The 21,076-nt window shown below is 39.4% G+C and overlaps 3 protein-coding genes across 4 annotated transcripts in view; all 3 read left to right on the plus strand.

Annotated features, from left to right (window-relative positions):
• The window catches only part of LOC116695168 (glutathione hydrolase-like YwrD proenzyme), an 8,299-nt gene extending 4,417 nt beyond the window's left edge, over positions 1–3,882 (plus strand). The window contains 8 exon segments of the mRNA XM_032525269.1: positions 969–1,125; positions 1,218–1,397; positions 1,716–1,734; positions 1,737–1,763; positions 1,766–1,797; position 1,929; positions 1,986–2,081; positions 3,044–3,882. Coding sequence (XP_032381160.1) covers positions 969–1,125; positions 1,218–1,397; positions 1,716–1,734; positions 1,737–1,763; positions 1,766–1,797; position 1,929; positions 1,986–2,081; positions 3,044–3,189 — 658 coding nt within the window. The 3' untranslated portion in view covers positions 3,190–3,882.
• A 2,058-nt stretch (positions 3,883–5,940) lies between these two features.
• Positions 5,941–13,059, plus strand: tm4sf18 (transmembrane 4 L six family member 18). 2 transcript variants are annotated; one of them, XM_032525268.1, is made up of 5 exons: positions 5,941–6,271; positions 9,439–9,507; positions 10,287–10,429; positions 11,297–11,362; positions 12,812–13,059. In XM_032525268.1, the coding sequence occupies exons 1-5, from the start codon at positions 6,092–6,094 to the stop codon at positions 12,879–12,881; spliced, it is 528 nt and encodes a 175-aa protein (XP_032381159.1). In that variant the 5' UTR covers positions 5,941–6,091; the 3' UTR covers positions 12,882–13,059. The 2 variants fall into 2 exon arrangements, with proteins under 2 accessions (XP_032381159.1, XP_032381158.1); XM_032525267.1 differs by lacking the exon at positions 12,812–13,059 and having other exon boundaries at positions 5,955–6,271; positions 11,297–11,762.
• An 827-nt stretch (positions 13,060–13,886) lies between these two features.
• The window catches only part of cp (ceruloplasmin), a 10,967-nt gene continuing 3,777 nt past the window's right edge, over positions 13,887–21,076 (plus strand). The window contains 15 exon segments of the mRNA XM_032525264.1: positions 13,887–14,047; positions 16,176–16,420; positions 16,515–16,727; positions 17,019–17,192; positions 17,276–17,367; positions 18,022–18,184; positions 18,279–18,417; positions 18,622–18,635; positions 18,638–18,760; positions 19,234–19,374; positions 19,489–19,533; positions 19,635–19,849; positions 20,024–20,174; positions 20,371–20,583; positions 20,674–20,878. Coding sequence (XP_032381155.1) covers positions 13,887–14,047; positions 16,176–16,420; positions 16,515–16,727; positions 17,019–17,192; positions 17,276–17,367; positions 18,022–18,184; positions 18,279–18,417; positions 18,622–18,635; positions 18,638–18,760; positions 19,234–19,374; positions 19,489–19,533; positions 19,635–19,849; positions 20,024–20,174; positions 20,371–20,583; positions 20,674–20,878 — 2,294 coding nt within the window.

The raw sequence follows: 21,076 nt of genomic DNA on the forward strand, positions 1-21,076 counted from the left end.
ACACACACACACACACACACACACACACACACACACACACACACACCACCCTCTTTTGCCCTAAGTTCGGTTTCATATTTTCTAACTTTAAATTACCGAGGGTATTACTGCATCAGGCAACATGCACAAATACAGTATATACACAAATCCTAGACCTTCCATTTGTTTTTAGTTCACCTCAACCCGACTGATTCAGTTTACTTTAAATAACATTTAAATCAAATCCTAATGTCGCTCATTTATGTAAATGGTAAGAAGTGTTGTCTTCACCGTCATTATGTTAACATGCACACAATAAACCTGAGAGAAATCAAGTGAAAGCAGGAAATTACAGATCATGTTTCAGGTATATGCACTGCAATAACCTGGTTACTGTAAAACCTGTGTTAACATGCAGCTGGCAATCACATTTCCCAGCCTACCATATTTTTGAAGCAAGGCTGGCATATGGTTTATTAGTGGTATATGGTTGAAGAGCCTTTTTATTCTGGTCACAACAGTAGGACCGAGAGTCAGCTTAACTGAGAAAGCACACAATTATAAAGATGACCCAGGCAGTGCTTCTAAATGTGCGAGGCAGTTTGGGCCTTGTAATACTACTTAGGACCTTTTTATTTTCCAATGAAGTATATTTGATAACAAATATCATATTCAAATTCCTTTTGAAAATATATCAGCATTCAATAGTTTCCACATTTGCCTCATCATGTAGTGTATCTTTCATTACTTTTTAACATTAGAAATTTTAAAAAGTAAAGAAGCAAAGAAAAAAATTTAAACGGTATATATCAGTGTTTTGGGAAATACACATATTCATTTTTTTTTTTTTACTAAAAACTGGATGGCAAGATTGATACCACCCAAATGTGTGTATGACAAAAGATGTAGCTAGAGCCAGCAGATGAAAACCATAACAGCTATAATGGCTTTATGTGTGTTTTTAATTGATGTGTTGTTTTTAACTTTAGGACCATGGGAGGAGTGGAGCCTGGCTTGACAACCGGATGTGACACAGTCTATTTCTGTGTGATAGACAGTCAGGGCAATGCCTGTTCTTTTGTCAACAGCATTTATGCCGGCTTTGGAACTGGGCTGGTCCCTAAGGGTTGTGGATTCTCACTCCAGGTCTGAGGGGTCAGATAAAGGATCTGAGTTTGTGTGCATGTGAGGTAGCGATGGATGGGTGTTTTCATGAAATTCCATTTCCCCGGTTACAGAATCGTGGTGCCGGCTTTTCTCTGCACCGTAACCACTTTAACTGTGTTGCTGGGGGGAAGCGGCCATATCACACCATAATACCTGCACTTCTCACTGACTCTGCAACCACGTCACAAAAACCACGACTCCTCGCTGCACTGGGGGTGATGGGGGCTTTTATGCAACCTCAAGGACACGTTGTTATGAATTACACAAAAAAAAAAAAAGGAGAAAAAAAAAAAAAAAAAAAAAGTCTTTAATTTGGTTTCCCTATCCATCTTGTTTTTGATCATTAACTTTGATTTGTCCGTTTTTTAATAAGTTGTGATTGGTTATTTACAGTCAGACAAGATTAGGCATTGGAGAAATTATAATTTGAAAAACACTAATTTTTTTGTGCACCAAGCTAGGAGGACTTCATTACATCGTCATGAATGGGCCGTGCTTTAGTTATGATTCAGACTTATAATAACTTTAATGTGTTAATGAGTTAATAACTGATGTTGTGCTGTGTTTAGGTGTTGTTAAACATGTTGGAGTTGGGATGAATCCTCAACAAGCTCTGGATGCCCAAGAGTCTACGTAGACTATGAAGCACAAGTATGCTCTGGCCCTTCCCCAAAACAAAGACACCACACACACACACACACACACACACACACACACACACACACACACACACACTCGTAAACTGTATCTTAATTTACATACAATTTTGTGAAAGTAGACAGTGTATGTGTCCTATGCTTATGAAATTGATATTCTGATGAAACGTTCTGTATGTCCAGCTGATCAGTGGTCGGTTAATCTGGAGGAGGGGGTCCGCCGGGAGGTAGCCGAGGAGCTGAGAAAACGGGGCCACAAAGTCAGGTGGCCTATCACAGGTACCGTTTTATTCACACAACTACTGTTGGCAGTGGCTGCATGGTATTTTATGCATGACCAGTATGCAACCTTTCCAGAAAGTAGACTATTCTCCCATTCTCAGTTTCTTATTCGTCTCATTGATGAAGTATTTTATGATAAATAGGTGCTACATGTAGCCTACTCAAATGTTAATGTGTTACATGAATTGTTATATTGGTGTTTATTAACCACCATAAACATGACCATGGCTGAAAACACTGGTAGTCTCTAATCAGTGGTATTGGACCATGCTTCCCATAAACCCTGTTGCTTCCTGTTGCAAACAGGATCTTTTTATTTGTTTCTCTTCCCTACCTTGGTGACATTATGGGTGGGTTAGCTGTTGCTCTCTGGCTTTTCTGAAGAGCGTGATCATGTTTTGTGTGATATTGCCATCAGCCTTTGTTTCATTCTGGAAGAACCAGCAGCCACTTTATGATTGGATCAGAGGGAAATCTCCATTGTGGGGAAGAAGCTCTCATCTGCCAATCCTCTCGGCCGTTTTTTCAAAATGAATCCTGCAATGATGTATAGATTTTGCAGGTCAACATTTAGAATGTAGAAATAGAAAAATAAAATGTAAAATAAACCTGTTCTTCCTAACTGTCTTAAGCTATTTATATTGGCCTGTGTGTGGACAATAGACTAATGGTCTTCGGTGGGTTTAAGTAATGACACTCCATTTATTCATTAAGTAACAAAAAAAAAAATCCCATTTAAGAAAACAAACGTCTAACTGTTAATCTCTGTGTTCCTCATTCTTTGAGAAAAACATCTGTGCTGTGTATCTTTCTTACAACCTATCTGCCACCTTCATCTCATAATCTTATTATGCTAATGAGACATGGGATATTTCGGTTTTCAGTGCATAACAGTAAAAGTTAAGGGAGTTTGGGCTCACTGCATTTCTTTCCATTTATTTTTTTATTTAAACACACAGGCCACAAGAGGTCTCAGTTTGGGCGGGGACAGATCATCACAGTAGGGGATTGGTGGAACCCATCTGTCAATCAAGATGATTGTCCATGCAGGGTGCTGTGGGCGGGGTCAGACCCCAGAGCGGATGGATGTGCTCAGGGATATTAAACACACCTTGCCTCATCTCCTCTTCCCTGCAGATGTAATAATCTGATAAACTGATTACAAAACTTTCTGAAGGCACAATCCTTTATGTGTAGAGCAAAAGCACTATACATATTTGGTGGTAACATAATTTACAGTAAGCTTTTTCTTTGGTTCCTTTAATTAGACAATTGGTTTTATGACAACAGGTTTATAACACAGTCGTAGCACCGCATCATAGCATAGCACATAAGTGTCTTTATTCATCATATGTCCCGCCACATTCTCATAAGTCTTAAGTTTAAGTCTTTGCTCTACAAATCGAAAACAAATCCTTGTGTGACATTACATGACATTCCAAAGATGCCCAGTCTTCAACCCTGGTTGAGATAAATATCTGTTTCAATGTCTTTAATTAGTTGCTGCCTAGAAACGACAACAGTATAATTTACTGCACATATAACACTCGTTCCTCAAACAAGTGATGATCAGATGATAGGCTATGGATATAATCTTTTCTCTGGGGGACTTTTTACAAAACAAATTGAGTTTAGATTTTTACTGTGATTCAATTCAATCAGTGTGATATCTTCATTCAAGTTCCCTTTGGATCATTTTCTTGCACTTTAAACTAAATATATATTTACAGATTTAACAGTCTGCATTTAATGCATTTAAATATATTCATGATTTTGTAAATGTTTTTAACAATGACAAATAAATGTAATTTATTTTCAAGTGATGCGTAGTTCTCTAGTTTGTTCCTAGGGTTTATAATAACATATCTTCATTTCAAATGTTGTAACCGGAGTAGTTCATACTGTCGGGAGTCCTTGGGGAATTATAATTCAGTTACATTTTACAGATTTAGCACCTGCACAAGTTGTTCTGTCCAATGCTTTGGTCCAGAGCAAGATGGCTCAAAAAAAGACTTGTATGTGTGGATATTAAGGGTCATTATTCCTAATACTTTTGTGCTGCACTACTGTAATGTAAAACAATACTTTGTACAAAACATCAACAGCTAATCAGATTTGATTAATGTTTTCCCTGTATATTTACAGTCCCCAAAGAGTGAATACTTCTTTGCTCACTCTCTGACCTTTTCTCTTTAGACTCTTATAGCACTCATCAGAAGTTTCGGGAGACTTATGACTTACACAGAAGCATTTAATGAACACTCAATTCTTGAGGAGACAACCAGGAAGGCAGTATGGTAAACATGATGTGTTATTGTGTAATGCTGTCCCAACTCTCAAGTTCTGTCTTCCTGAAGATGTTTTTAAAGTCATGCTGGAGGCGTTATGTTTAGCTGTATCTTTACAGCTCCCCAAGTGTGTCTAATGACTTAAACACTGCGTATGATGCATCTTTTGCATTGCGGGTTTCCAGGCAGGCTTGATAAAGTGGGTGTTTTGCCTTGTGATTGTGTATTTATCTTTAAGGTAATTTTTAGCTGCCCGGGAGACGCTCTACTGCCCCTCAACATACCACAGACATTAAATACAGTGACCAACAGTGAGGAGGATAAATTACATTACGGTATATGCAGATGCTGAGGTTGGGTGGGGAAAAAAAGGATGTTGAAAATATGAGTGAGTTGGTAAACAACTTGTAAACCATGTGTACCCTGCACCATGCAGCTCCATCATGATTCCACTTCAACACAAATCTCTTGATGTAGAAACATGTTGTTGGACTTTGTTTCATCGTTGATCTCCTTACAGCTCCAACCCCCACCTGGTACCAACCGTTTAGTCCTATAAAGAGCCATGTGTTCTGTCACCCAAACACTTAATTAACACTGGCTGAAACGTCTTATTAGAGCAGTTCTAGTTTACTTATCTTAATCCAGCTGGATTATAAAGCAGCTCACAACATAATGGGCCCCTTAAACACACACATGTACACATACACAGTCTGTGTGGCTTTCTCACTTACGCTGTTAAAAATCCCATTGGGCCCTATTGCCCCACATAGACCTGCTGAACTTTTGTCCATTCTGACCTCGAAAGAAACAGCCTTGCCTATGGGCACTATGATGAAACCTATGAGACTGGATTTGATCGGTTCTTGTTAAACTGATCTACAATGTTGGTACATCCTTTATCCTTTATCTGATAGCTCTCTGTTCTAGTTACTGCACAGATTTTTAGATCCAAAATATATGATTGGTTAACACAATGTGATGTATATGGCATAGGAGACGGGCTTTAGCAGAAAGGTGGGGAGGACTGAGAAGTTGTTGATGTTCAAATTCTTTGGCTAAATCCTGGCTCTTCACAATCCTACCTACAGCCCCTTTAAGTGTGTGTGTATATACATATATCTATATATCTATATAGATATATATATATATATATCTCTATCTCTTATAGACTAATTGATAAAGTGAGGAATTTAGTATAATATTTAATATTGTACAGATGTTACAAATGTGTTTACCATGTGGAAAAAAGGAAATGAGAAAAAATACAGTTTTGAGGGATATTAATACTCCGGAGGGTTGTGTGAGGCCTAGCTTACTAAGAGGCTATGGGAAACACACACACACATGCCCACCCATGCACGCACGCACGCACTCACGTACGCACGTATACACACACACACACACACACACATATATTTGATATATTTCTGGCTGAGCTCTGTGCAGCCATTGGTCAGCCCCCTGCCTGTGAGTGTGTTTCCACATTATGTCATGGCAGAACTAACCCTAAACTTACCCGACACACACACACACACACACACCCCTAACACACACTAAAATACAGCAGGCTCTTGTCACTTGTTTTTGTTTCCTGGCTCCCCAGCTGCCCTGACCCTTCCCTTCCCTCCCCTCTCTCTTTCTTTCTCTTGCTCTCCTCGGCCCATTCCAGTTCTCTCCTCTCCTCCCTGCGGTTGTGAGTGCGTTTTTGGTTGAGCGATGTGTTGTTCGGTGGGTTTTGCCAGGTCTCTGGGTCTGGCCCTGCTGCCCCTGGCCCTCTGCTGTATCCTTGCCAACCTACTGCTGCTGTTTCCCATGGGACAAGTCACCTACATCCAGCAGAACCGCCTGGACAGCTACATCTGGTACTTTGGTGGACTAGGAGGAGGTGGAGTGCTGGTGAGTAAAAAACTGCCTTCAGGTTGTAATTAGATGATGAGTATTTGTTATATTTCTAGGGTTATACTATAGGTTTTGTGTAATGTCAAATAATCTGATCCCATTTTTTTCAGCTTTGGTCAGATCATCAAATTTCTTTAGAAACTTTAGTTTACTGGTGAACACACACCAAACTATAAGGGCTGGTCATTGCAGTGACATATTTTGAAGAGAGGACAAATACACACTAAGGTCCTGCTATTTTACCTTGACCAAACAAAGTGTAGTGTGGCTATTTTATCTTTAAAAGCTCAACTTTAACATCATGAAAATAACTTTCCTTCAACTTTATGCAGTCCAAAGTTTTTGCTTTACACTAGGTTCAAAATGTGTTTACCATCTTTTAAAAAATACTGTTGAATGTAGACTTTTTTTCTTTTGTTTTTTTTATGGCAATCAATAAAAAAAAAACCTCAAACTATATTTTTATTCTTTGTGTGCGACAAGATTTTAGACAAAACCCTGATTTATCATTCAAAACTTTAAACGTAAGAGCTCTTTTTCCCACATGGCACACATCCTGCCATCCATTTTCTGCTGCTCAAATAGAATCGGATTGCAATTGCAGCGGTGTGAGCTTGATGTGTAGAGATTTCAACATGATATTTACTCAAAGTTTGGCATCTGTGTTTGTTGCAGGTTTTGGTCTTTCTTTTTTCTCTTTTTTTCCTTTTTTACATGGTATGAGTGTGGAAAATAAAATACTGTGAGAAGCTGATACAGAAAGCTGTGAAACCTCTGGGGATAAGGAGTTATGAGTCTGTAATATCTGACTATATCTTCTGTACTTCTGTAAAATTGTCACTTACCATAATGGAGGAAAAGAAGTTAAAATGTTTGGGATCGGTGCGATGTGGCAGCCACTTCACAAAAAAAATTAAATCTGATTGGAATATTTTGCCTGGCAGAGGCGGCTTAAACAACGGGGGTGTAGGTGTAATTGAGGTCACCGGTACCACGTGGTGGAACTTATCACTGTCTGTTGCACTGGAGAGAGAAATTAATTGAAACTAAAAGTAATGAGATACACTTTTCATCAGTAACATTCTTTAAAACCATGCTTTGACCTCAGTTTTTTTTGAATGAGATTCTTTTATAGCTTTTATATGGTTTCTTTAAAAAAGCCTCATTAACGAGAAGCATTTACTAAAACAATCTTATTAAGAGAAATAAACACAGACGCTGGTACATGTAAAGTAGATACATGGTGTGCTATTATATAGACTGAAACCTTTTTTTTCTCAGTTTGGGTTTATTATTTCAGACTGATGCTAATTTAGGCTCATTCGTGCTTTTAATTGTGCTTTATTGATTTGTTTTGCTGCACTTATCTGTATGCAGGGTAAAAACATGCACGTTAAACACGTTTTAGACCAAATATTATTAAATGTCAATTGTGTCCCCTTCAGCACCATTCAGTCTGAGTGTTTGCAGTTGCTCATTGAGAACAATGGAGTGTTATGTGAATTCACAGTTAATCCGTCTGCTACATGGCGCTGATCTGCTGGGTTTATGCTCCGATAGCAGAAAGGAGCTGTTCTTTCAGGTTGGTTTTAAGGAGGAACAGAGGAGAGATTGTAGTTTCCCAAACAAGATTAACCTCGTTGAACAGCAGTGCACTTGTGGGGCACACACAGCTTCACACTGTACAACATTTAGATTATTTATAAGTTTTTAAGTAAAGAAATGCTCATTTTAGTGTCTAACTGTAATATTAAATGACAACAGACTGCAAAGAAAATAGTTAGCAGAAAAGTAATTTATATATATATATGACTAAACAAGTGTGTTTCCACTACTTTTGACCATTTAAAGTGAGATATTTGTGTTATTTTCGGAGATTTTCATACATGACTATCTTCATTTATGTTTTTTACTCTGATCTGAGATTACTTTTGCCAAGATGTCGTCTTTTCCTTTATTTGTGGAAATGACAGAACGGTGAAAGAGTCAAAGAGCAAACTAAACCCCTCTGAGAGAAATCTATCTTTAGCTCCCTCTCTTCCTCTCCCTCGCTCTTGCTCCCTCCTCTTTCGTCTTTTCCTTTCTCGCCATGCACTTCCCTCTGCATTGTCAGGCGCTCTCTCTCTCTCTCTCTCTCTCTCTCTCTCTCTCTCTCTCTCTCTCTCTCTCTCTGCCTCTGCTCAAAGATAATCTTTAGGGGGACATCCGGGATGTGTCTGTAATGATGCTTATGATCTTTAGGACCTTGGGAACTTCCCACCTTCTGTCAGGATATGATTTAAAGTCCTTGACTGCTGGGAGAGAGACAACAGCACAGGAAAGAGGAGGAGAGGAAAAAAGGAGGGAGAAACAACCCTGAAACCAACAGATTGCCATTATTTCTCTCTTTCCCCTGCGGTTTTCTTTTTTTCCCCTGAACTACGTTTGTACAACATCTGTGGCCGTAGCTCTTGTTTGATCACTTGCATTGTCACAACTATCCAATTTATTCAAAAAAGATGAACTCTAATGACTTTAGTGATCCCCTGACCTTTCATGTAGCACCAGCAACAGGTCAAAAGTTCCACTTGTGCAACTTGTGCAACTTGTTAGGATACTTTTAAATCTAATTTCTATGGTAATGCTAACAAAGCATGCTAACAGTCAAAGCCAGCAAATGATTCCCTTATTACTGTATAGGGCACAATATTTACCCTTCACCATGTTATTTAACATACTATATACTACATTAGCATGTGCTAGCATTCCGTTCACAGCAGAACTAGGCAGATTATGATAAATGACTGATTTAGGTAATATCCATATAAACAATACTGATAAAAAAACAAGGATAGCAATTTACCAACCCATTACTTTCTGGTGGGACAAAGATCCTAGAAGGGACTCGAGGCTGTGCTTTATAAATCAATTTGACTTGCATTTCTATGACTTGACTTGTAGGGCTGTAGTGATATGGGTGATGGTACACGTACAGGTGGTGGTGATAATATTATGAAAAGCTCCCGGTAACTGCCAGCAAAGAAACATACAAACATATATAGGCCTACTTTAGGCTACTGTTAAACTACTTTCTTACCTTAAAAGTTTTAATGTGTATCATTTCCTTAAACAAAAAAAAAGAATACATGTTACTGTTTTAACAAAACAATTAACTGTGTTTCCAGATGCTGTTTCCAGCTGTGGTCTTCATCACTCTGGGGAAATGTAGCTGCTGCTGGAATGAGAGTGTAGTGGTAAGGGACTTACCAAACTACAGTACACTAGGCCAAGCTTAGGCTGCACCAACAACTCCAGGAGTAATAACACTGATGCTAAGCTATTGCTATGATAGATAAGCCCCATACTTGTTTAAGCTCAACCTGCACAATGCTATCACAAATGTACCAAACAAGTCCATGTATTTGAGAAAATCCTCAACGGGTGCTCTATAAATATCTAACCAAGACTTAATTTCATGTTCATATATTTTTGTATGCTACACACAGACCATTATTTATGAACTGTTTAACTCTTCTCAAAATATGAAGCTTTTTGGTCTTTTACCCCTTGTAACTCTTCATAATGTTCCCATTTAACTGCTATTTTGCTCTTTCTTTCTCCCCACTTCGAGAATAATACTGTACAGTTGTTATTAAGCCAGCCAACACTGTGTCCTTATGAGGTGGAATGCTAATGCTAATCCAGCTATGATAATTTAACAAGGATCCCATTGTTATTCAACACTCAACAAAGTAAGCTTGGCTCACACCACTCAAGCCACATGCACAGCTGCAGTTGTGTGTGTGTGTGTGTGTGTGTGTGTGTGTGTGTGTGTGTGTGTGTGTGTGGTGTGTGTGTGTGTGTGTGTGGTGTGTGTGTGTGTGTGTGTGTGTGTGTGTGTGTGTGTGTGTGTGGGCGAGCTGCCCCTGTATCTGAGCTATTAAATGGATAATGAAACAGTCACACACATATTCACAAAGGCATCCAAACAAGTGCATGTTAAATCACTTTGTCTGCTTGTGTTATTCTCCAGATGTGCGGGTCAGTGTTGACAGCTGTGGTCGGCATGGTGGGGTCTGGCTACTGTTTCATCATGTCAGGATTCGCCTTGGTGCAGGGCCCCCAGTGCTTCACCTCTTATGGATGGTCGTATCCCTTTGCAGACCAGTGGGGCAGGTAGGGAGATACTGTGTGTGCGCGTGTGTGTTCCAAGCTGTTGAAATATCAACCACTTGGATACAACTATAAACTAGTAACTTTGGTATTTGGAAGTTTAGGCCATGTCCATAAGAATGTGGACAGGGGGATGCGGCTGGGGGAGCTGCAAAAAAAGGTTGCAAAAAGATGTGTTTCAGCCATCATAGAGAGCATTCAAATATGGAGAAGGAGATGCTTTGTTTATGTGTTGAGTATTATAAATGGAGAGACCTGTAACAGTATGTGAGCCGTATAGACCTCTCACCTTGTCAATGACTCTTCACAGAGTATTTTGAGTGAGTGAGTGAGTGAGTGAGTGTGTGTGTGTGTGTGTGTGTGTGTGTGTGTGTGTGTGTGTGTGTGTGGTGTGTGTGTGTGTGTGGGTGTGTGTGTGTGTGTGGTGTGTGTGTGTGTGTGTTGTGTGTGTGTGTGTGTGTGGTGTTTGTAGTGTGTGTGTGTGGTAGCATTTGTTCGTATTCATTCAATTTATTAATTTGTTAAACATTTAATCTATAAAATTTGAAACATCTCTATCACAGTTTTCACAATTTGCTTGTTTGGTCCAACCCAAAGTTATTAGATTTACAATTATGTAAAACCAAGAAAAGAAGGTAATCCTCACTTTTGAGAAGCTGGTTATTGCTTACTTACCTCATTAAAGTCATCAGCCTGTGTACTCCAAAACTACCCCCCCACCGCCATTGTATTTCAGCATTTTAGGAATGTAGTCAGTCACTCAGAGCAAGGCATGTAACCGATGCAAAAATGTTGGTATCAATGCAGCTGCTGACTGGGATTGATCGTCAACGGATGTCAATTGACTCTCTTTCTGTGTGTGTGTTTCAGGTATCTCTTACAACCAGAGACTTGGTCACGGTGTCTTCAGCCGGTTCATATCGTAGAGTGGAACGTGACTCTGCTGTGTGTGCTACTGGGCCTGGCGGTGCTGGAGTTCATCATCTGTCTCTTACAGCTGGGAAACGGTTTGGTCAACGCCGTCTGCCGGCCCTGTTGCTACAAGCAGGAGTATAGTCTAAATGCTTAGATCTAAAGACACATACATACGTGTATGTAGACTCACCTGCTGAGAGTCACACACTCGACATGTATGCATACACACAGGACGTTAATGGACACATGCATACGCGGGAGTCTGCACACACAGCTTTATTGCCCAGCACCAACCTTACTTAAACAGACTGACCTACAGTACACATGCAGTATCCTGGACACTTGACTGCTGCATCAGTATATTCGTTATATTTTCAAGCTTTTAATGTGCCTGTTAAATTGGAAAAAATCTCTATACGGTCCTTGATGAGGAGGAGGATGATGATGATTATTATTATGATGCGTTTTTCTGGTGCAGCAAGTCTCAACATTTCAAAAGCAGCAGGTTATTAGGACATGATAAAATACATGTGTGTTTGTGTCTTGAATACTCATATTAACGACAAAGTAGAGCATCCTTGATAAAAATAATGTTAGGTGTACAGTTTCACTGAAGTAAGTAACAGTGTGTGAAACTTTCAGGATAAAAAGTGGACTGTTCACTTACTTCATGAAAGCTATATTCTCAATGTCGAGGTCGCTCGCTTTCTTTATTAACATTATTGATTGTATACTTCGTATACCTTCATGAAGCCAACATTTACACTACCGTTTTTTTATTGCTTGAACAGATAATACACCCATTTAAATCATAGTTGTTATACTAGAATACTTAAGATACCAGGCTTGTATTGTTTGATAATGATGGAAATGGAATAAGCTCTTATGTCCTTGCAAGAAGAGAGGCTCATTTCCATTATTTAGTTGTTTAGTAACATCTTGGATAACATGATTATCTTGATGCACCAGGAAGCGTTCTTTCTTTCCAGTTTGATACTTGTGGTTCCAACATGTATATATGTTGGATCACCTAAGGATTACGAGCAGATTTTTTTGTGTGTGTCTTTGTACATTTGTTTTAATTTTCAGAGCATTTTGTTGTAAATTGTTTTCTTCACATCTTTCGGATGCAATTTATATATATTTTAGTGACATATTTTTATATTGTATGGTTGTTTTTGCTGCCTTGAATAATTAAAAAAAGACTATTTCCATTTTAAGTTTCCAGTGAGTAATTAAGTTTATGCTGATCTTTGTCCACCCAAAAACCAAATTCAAATTCATAGTTAGGACATTTAGCAATTAGACTCAGCCAAAGCACTTTACCCTAAAATCCCCCAACACTGTCAGTGGTAAACAGTATGTCATATGCAGCACAGATATGTGTGTCTGCATGCTTGACTCCCATCCTCCACCGCCTCCTGCAAATTCTTATGGTAAATAAAATGTTTCCATTAACTTATCTGGTACCCTTATTACTTTTGGCCGCACTCACTCTCACACAGGAGGAGGGTCTCGACAAAAGTGCAACGTTAGCTGATATGTTATAGGTCAATCTGGTCAGCGGGTTTGTTAATGTGTGTTGTAATCACTTCACGGACTACAATTTCTCTCCTGGAGTTTCCAGACTTGCCTGTTATTGATCCATATCAGGACTCACACTGTGTAAACTTTGACTTTGATCCTAAGAGCCAAACCCTTTAAAATGTTTAATGACATATGATAAATAGCAATGTGAAAATGTTTTTTTTAGTAGAAGTAGGATCATTTTCTTAACACATATTCTTTCAGTTTATCTGAGAACATTTCAGAGTATGAACAGTTTCCTTTGGACAACAATTCTGTCTATTATTTTCAACGTGCTAAAAAGCTAAATAAAGTCTTAATTACAAGGTGGCTGTAGGGAGAATAATTCCTTCCCTTAAGAAGCATTTATTGGCCTTAATTTAAATGATTTTTAAAGTATTTAAACTACTATGATTAGGACATGATTGTCTTTTTCAATCTTTTGCAGTTAACTTTGGACAGCAGTATTGACTGGATCAAAAGTCAGTGTGTTGCCATCATTAGCTTAAAAGGACCACTCCATTTTTGGCAGAAAAACAAAAAAAAGGAATTCGGTACACATCTGGCTTTCTATGTTTGGACTAAAAAGAGATATGAAGTCTAATGTAAATGTAAGTTATGCCTGATCTCCTTATGTTTGGACTATTAGATGTGGATGTTGCATAGAAAAACACGTGTTCTTGTGCAAGTCCAACCTTTTGATTAAACAGGTTGTCAGAGGAGCGCCCTCTCTTACCTTTGTGACAGGTTGGCTCAGACCCTGTTTGTTGGTCAGTGACCCCTCTGCTCTGCTTGAGTATTCCCAGCAGTCAGCTGGGGGAGTATACAAATACACAGATGGTCTAAAGTCTGTCAGACTGACTGACTAACAGCTGTCAGTTGCACGTACTGTTTGACTTCATCATTATTATCTTCTGGATCACTGAACAGAAATAAAGACTCATCTTCCTCCTTGGCAATTTAACTTGTAGTTGGCCAAATGCATCGGTTGTGGTTAAGTGGAGTGTTGCTGCTGTGTTGGGCAGCAGTATGTGTGTCTGGGATGAGAAGAGAGTACTTCCTTAGGATAGAGGAGGTGGCTTGGAACTATGCCCCAAGCGGGATGAACTTCATGCAAAACCGTACTCTGCAGGAGGATGAGTAAGTACATACACAATGCATTGTCTTGTCTCGATAATGTTGGAGTCACTCAGTCAGTCAGCCTTCACAGAGTTTGTCCAAATTCTGCAGCCAGACTCCTCGTTGGTACCAAGAAAAGAAAATATATCTCTCCTGTGTTGGCTTTGCTTTAAATGTATATAATAATTCTACATTTAAACATTAGGATCATATTATAATCTCCAATTTCTCTAGTCCCTCTACCTTCTTTAAATCCATGGATGTTTAATCATCTTCAGTCTTTGCCCCATGCCTTAACCCCTTTTTTTTACTCTTTTACCCCTTAATTTCAAGTCTTCCCATCTACTGTTTATCAAATGTGTTAAGAATGGCTTAAATTACATTTGGATGGGAAATTGCTCTAATCTGGGGAAAAAGGCACCTTCACCTAAAAAAAAGAAGAAAAACAAACTGAACACTGACACTAGCACTAGTGACCTTTACAATGTGGCTGCACTCAATGATTCTGGTTGAGAAAACTAATGCTATGATTAGATACAGACACAATTAACTGTGTATTTATTATTAACGAAACATTTGTTTTTAATGAGTTATTAGCCTGCTCCAAATTAAAGAAAATGCCCCTGATAAAACAGGCCTACTGCACATTAAAGGAATAATGCAAGATGGTTGCATCGTCTTTGTTGTGATGGCATACTCAAGCACACACAACTAACATTAGGCTATAAATTAAATTTTAAATCCAAAGTTTATTACATTCATTTATCGTCTCATAACAAAGTAAGGCAACTTTAACTTTCACTAACGTCACATCTGATTGTTTGTTGAAAACTCATGCAACACATTGACTGTAGGCTGAACACCGTGGGCTATCCATCCCATCGCTGAGCCTCTCTCTTTTCTACAGAACGCACACTTAACGGATGTACGTATGTACGTAATGTTACGGATGTAAGGTAGCTACGTTAGCTTGCTGCTGCGACATAAGCTGTCATTAGCTTTGGTTGATAACGTAGCATTTTACCTTGATATTAATGCTGCGCGACGTGATGCAAACGTTACAAGCTGAAATGGCACATTATTTAAAGCTTTTTTTTGGGTTACTATTCACAAGGCATTTGTCATAATCACCATAATTTTAAAAACTCACGTGAAGGCAGAAAGGGCTTGGGTTGCTCCGTGTGAGAATATAAACAAAGTCATGTGAAGGCAAGATTGAATGATGTAGCAAATTTAATTTGATTTAACTTAATGATGGGCGTATTGTCATAATAATCCAGCCACAACAGCAAAAAAAGAAGAAAGATGTGTATTTAGGCTCTTTCGCCAGAGGGCCGGCTGATCCAATCAGGGCAAACGGGCAGATGCCCCGGGCAACAATAGCCCGTACATGTCCAAGTCCCTGAAAGTAGGATCATTTTCTTCACATGGAACACGTATTCTTTCAGTTTATCTGAGACAACTTCAGAGATGCATGTTTTGGACAGCGATTCTGTGTATTATTTTAAATGTGCTTTGCTTGCAAAAGGCATTTTAAATTTTTGTTTCATTTGTAGCCTATTAGTCTGCATGCTTTAAAATATATTCTTAAATACATGGACTTGATTGGTTAATTTAAAAACAAACATGAATAAATAGGCCTACTTATGTCTGCACAATCACCAGTGTATACAGAAGCCACTTTATAAACACTTTTCTTCATTTGCAAATACAGCACATACATGCAGAATTCAGTAGGTACACAAAGGCATCACAAAAACTGGCCAAAAAATTGTTTAAATACAATGACACAATACTAGACCATCAAAACACAATAGCATGCTTTGACAAATAGAAAATAACACTGAATGACTACATTCCTGGCTGGCTACATTTATCAATAATCCAGGAAGACCATTTGTGGTCAAAATGGTGTCAAGTCCATTAGGAGTGTGTGGGTAAAAAAGGTCTATTGTGTTGTGCAGACTCACAATAAATGCAATAGATTCTTTTCTGATTCTTAAAATGTCAGATGTGAAAAGCCCTAATCAGCAAGTAGGCCTAACAGATACATTTTTAAGAATCTACATTAGTGTTGTTTGTCTGTTAGTTTAAATTTTTTTTTTTTTTTTAACTGTAATTGATTCTAATCCTAAGGTTTTCTCTGCAGACAAGCCGCAGTGTTTTTAAAGAGTGGCCCCCAGCGTATAGGCTCCACCTACAAGAAGGCTGTGTATAAGCAGTACAGCGACGCCACCTACAGGACTGAGATGATAAAGCCGAACTGGCTGGGCTACCTTGGACCCCTGTTGATGGCTGAGGAGGGAGACACAGTGATTGTCCACCTGAAGAACATGGCAACCAGACCTTACAGCATCCACCCGCATGGATTGAACTATAGCAAGGGCAATGAGGGTGCGGGATTAATGATCAACAAGCAAATCAATATGCAGATTAACAGATTGATGTGTGACTTTGTGATTTTCTGTGCTTGGATTGGTCTTTTCAGGAGCCCTATACCCAGACGCTACTGGTCCAGAGCTGAAGCGTGACGACTCAGTGCCTACTGGTACAACAATGACCTATGAGTGGACCCTCCCAGAGAGCCACAGCCCATCATCAGAGGACAGCAACTGCATGACCAGATTCTACCACTCCCACGTAAACCCACCAAAAGACATCGCTGCAGGACTAGTAGGACCCCTCATCACCTGTAAGACAGGTACGGGAAGCTATTTAACCCTATAGTATGCAGTGGTGGAACTAATTGCATTTACTCAAGTGCTGTACTATTTTGAGGTACTTGATTATATTTCTCTATTGTTACATAAGAAACACTTTGAATGCTGCTTTTTGGTATTGACACAGCTGATCTCACAGATTTGACCGGAATTCAACAAGATTTCTTACTAGTTTTGTTATTGGTGAAACAGTTAGTTCAATAATGGATTATAACATTTTTACGTAGGTTTCCCCTTCAAAACATGCATGTATAATGTCCTCTCCTCTGTAGGAACTCTGGACTTGCATGGAGACAAGTCAGGAGACTATCTGTATGCTCTGCTCTTCATGGTGTCAGATGAGAACTTCAGCTGGTACCTAGACGACAACATCAGGACGTACATTAAGGCTCCTGCCGGGGGCCTGAAGGAGGATGAAGATTTCATTGAGAGCAACAAAATGCACGGTGAGGAGGGAGCATCCTCGTCCACAGACACGTTCCCATATTCTTTACATACACATACCTTTAACTCGGAGTGTGGATTGCAGGTATAAACGGTTTTCTGTACGGTAACCTGCCTGGACTGAGCATGTGTCAAGGCAACAAGATCCACTGGCATTTGATTGGCTTGGGCAATGAGGTAAATATTGTATTATTATAATTATTTTTTTATTAACCAGAATATCTGATACTTCAGGGATTCTTTAAATTTGTTATTGTAATGTTCAAGTTTTATGTCTTATTTTTTAGTTTTTCTGAACATTGCTCATTGAAATCATAGTGCAACATGACTCTTAGTTAAGGAACATAACTTATCAAAATTCAAAATACACAACTAATCCTTTTAATCTTAGACATTTTGCATTGTGTTTTTTTTTTATTTTTTTTTTAAGTATATTTAAAAGAGGCTAAATGTCTTTTACAAACTTTGTCAGCCTTAATGGGCCTTTGTATTTACAATATGCTTGAGTTTTCTGACAAGGCCATCGAGTACATTTGATGTCCTTACACTGTATATGTTACCTTTTTTCACCTTTTAAGAAGCCAAGTTAGTTTTCACATTTTGTAGCCTAAAGTCTTTTTCAGTGTCTTTCGACAATGATTTTTTAAGAATTTAAGTTCAAATAGTCAAAAAGACGCTTGTTCTGCGTCTACAATAAAATCTATTCATATGAACGTGTTACTTTGTTCAGAAATAAGTTTACTTCTTGCAGTTTGTAGCCTACATCATGTCTCGGTGTTGGCTACAAGCACCTGGTCTGAACCCAGTTTGAATGTCCTTACTCAACCCCAGGTGGACATGCATTCAGTTCATTTCCATGGCCAGATTCTGACCATTCAGAACCACCACACAGACACAGTCAGTCTTTTCCCCGCCTCCAGCACTACAGCTGAAATGGTTGCTGACAATCCTGGAAACTGGATGCTGACGTGCAGCGTTAATGACCATTTGATGGGTGAGCTCATGCACAACGTTTTGTCACCCAATTGGATAATTGTCTCATTTTTTTAGTATTTTTTGGTGACTTTTTGTTTCATGGTTTTGTCCAGCTGGAATGCAGGCTATATTTGAGATCAAGAAGTGTTTCCCCAACGTCCATAAGCCCCGGCCAAATGGCGAGCTCAGACCGTTCTTTATTGCTGCTGAAGAAGAAGTCTGGGACTACGCTCCTACACCGCCTACTGATGGGTTAGTTACTATATACAAAACACATGTTCATAGAATTGGTACAGTGGCCTTGGGTTTCTGTAAAAGAACCTTCATGATTAGAAGTTGACTTGTGGTGTGTATGTAGTGTGTGTGTGTGTGGTGTGTGTGTGTGTGTGTGTGTGTGTGTGTGTTGTGTGTGTGGTGTGTGGTGTGTGTGGTGTGTGTGTGTGTGTGTGTGTGTAGTGAAGCAGACATGTTTGTACCAAAAGACAGAACCGTATTGGAAGCCGCTATAAGAAGGTCCGCTATGTGGAATACACTGACATCACCTTCACAACAAAGATGCTACGTAGCCCAGAGGAGGAACACCTTGGAATTCTGGGTAATCCAGGCTGGGTTGAGGTTGTTAGAACTTTTTCAGAGTCAAGATTCGCAGAATTGTCTTGTTCCCCTGTTAATAACTGTAAAACTAACTAAAAAAAATGTCAAAAGTGTTGAAAAAAGGGACAAAAACGTAAGAAAAAGTTAAAAACATTGTTAAAACTTCAATTTCAGTTTGGTCCAACAAACTATTCCAAACTCCAAGATATTCAGATTACAATGACAGAAAACAGAGAAACTGCTTTTTGGGTATGTCAATTGTCTTATCTTTTGATATCTTCATCATCAGTGTTGAAGGCATTAAAGTCTTGATTCAGTTTTTTGGACAGACTTCATCCTTTGTTTGTGTTTCAACGCAAATGTTGGAAACATGTCTGCAGGATCTTGTTACCCTGATGAGATGACTTGCAACAAAAATCCATCTAATGGTCCTTTGTCCTAAGTTTGTGCCTGTGTGTCCGTTTGTGTCTCCAGGTCCTGTGCTGCGAGCTGAAGAGAAAGACACCATCAAGGTGGTGTTTAAGAACAAAGCCAGCCGGCCTTATAGCATACAACCACATGGTGTTCAGTACAGTATTGAACAGGATGGGACGGTCTATCACAATGAACTAGAAGGTTAATACACACAAATACAAACACACTGTTATAGATAAACTACATTATACATGAAACATTTCCTCATCCTTTTTTGTGTCTTTGTCTTTCTTTCCCTATACTTATTCTCCTCAGAGTCCCATACAGCGAAGAAACTGCGGGAGTTAAAGAAGGAACCAAGTAACCTGATTTCCTACTTAGATCACCAATCTAAGTCAGCATGTGTTATCATTATTATCATTATAATCATTCCTTTTCTCTGTATAATTCTATGTAATCAGGAGTGGTGACCCCTCCCCCAGCTGCTCTGGTCAGACCTGGGACGATGCACACCTATGAGTGGACAGTGCCAGTGGGTGCTGGTCCAGTACAAGGGGAGGCTGACTGTCTGTCGTATCTGTACTACTCTGGAGTGGACCCTGTTAAAGACACCCACTCTGGACTGGTTGGACCACTCCTTATCTGTCGACCTGAATCACTTAAAAAAGGAATACAGGTGAGAAGAGAGTGTCAGAAACTACACTAGTGTTTGATTAGGATTAGGATTGGCAAAAGAATGGAGGACAATAGAGGTCTGCTGTAAAGGGACACAGAAATGAGTCAGAAAATAATTAAAATGTATTGATGAACCCACAGTTCTCACACATTCCCTCTTCTTCTCCTCATGTAGAAAAACTACAACAAAGAGTTCCACCTCATGGCCACAATATTTGATGAGAACCTGAGCTGGTATCTGGACGACAACATAAAGTCCCTAAGCACTGTTCCCTCTACTGTTAACAAGGGAGATGAGGGCTTTATAGAAAGCAACAAGATGCATGGTGTGTAGCAGACACACATTCACATACTGATCACTGACAGCTCAGATCATACATATATGGATTTGTCATGCTTAGCAAAAAAGTTGGATTTTTGATTCTCTCATTTGCGTTATCATAGGGGAATTTTTTCCTGAATAATTTGTTTCATTTTTGAGATAATCACTACATGTTTTATTACTGTGTCTCTTTCTATTAGCCATCAATGGCTTTGTGTACAAGAACCTCCCCGGCCTGAGCATGTGTAAGGGGGATAAAGTATCATGGCACGTGTCAGGACTGGGTTCAGAAACGGACATCATCAGCCTTTATTTCCAGGGAAACCGCTTCATCTACCGCCAGAACAGACGAGACACCATCAGCGTCTTCCCTCACATCTCACACACTGTCACTATGGAGCCAGACAGCATGGGTATACAACTCTCTCTCTCTCACACACACACGACGCACGCACGCACACCACAGTATATTTCTACACACATGATGTTTGTGTGTGTTTCAGGTCAGTTTGAAGTGGTGTCAGCCACAGTGAACCATTATCGGGCTGGGATGAGAGCCAACTACATGGTAAAGAAATGCAGCCTGCTTCAGCGTCAGGGGGAGATTATGCTTCACTCAAAAACCTATTACATTGCTGCCATGGAAATGGAATGGGACTACTCTCCAAACCGCACTTGGGAGGCTGAGATGTTCCGCGGTCAGGAGAGGTACAGTACCACTGCATATGTAGTCACTGAATGGTATATAGTGATTCGTGCAGACATGTAGTCTGCACAAGTAGTCATTTACAGAGTGTTTGTACAGAATGTCAGCAGAAAATTGGCGTCAAACACACACACAGACAGACAGACAAACAAACACACACACACACACAGACACACAGACACACACACACACACACACAC

The sequence above is a fragment of the Etheostoma spectabile genome, chromosome 9, assembly GCF_008692095.1.
Source record: "Etheostoma spectabile isolate EspeVRDwgs_2016 chromosome 9, UIUC_Espe_1.0, whole genome shotgun sequence".
In the NCBI taxonomy this organism is placed as follows: Eukaryota; Metazoa; Chordata; class Actinopteri; order Perciformes; family Percidae; genus Etheostoma; species Etheostoma spectabile.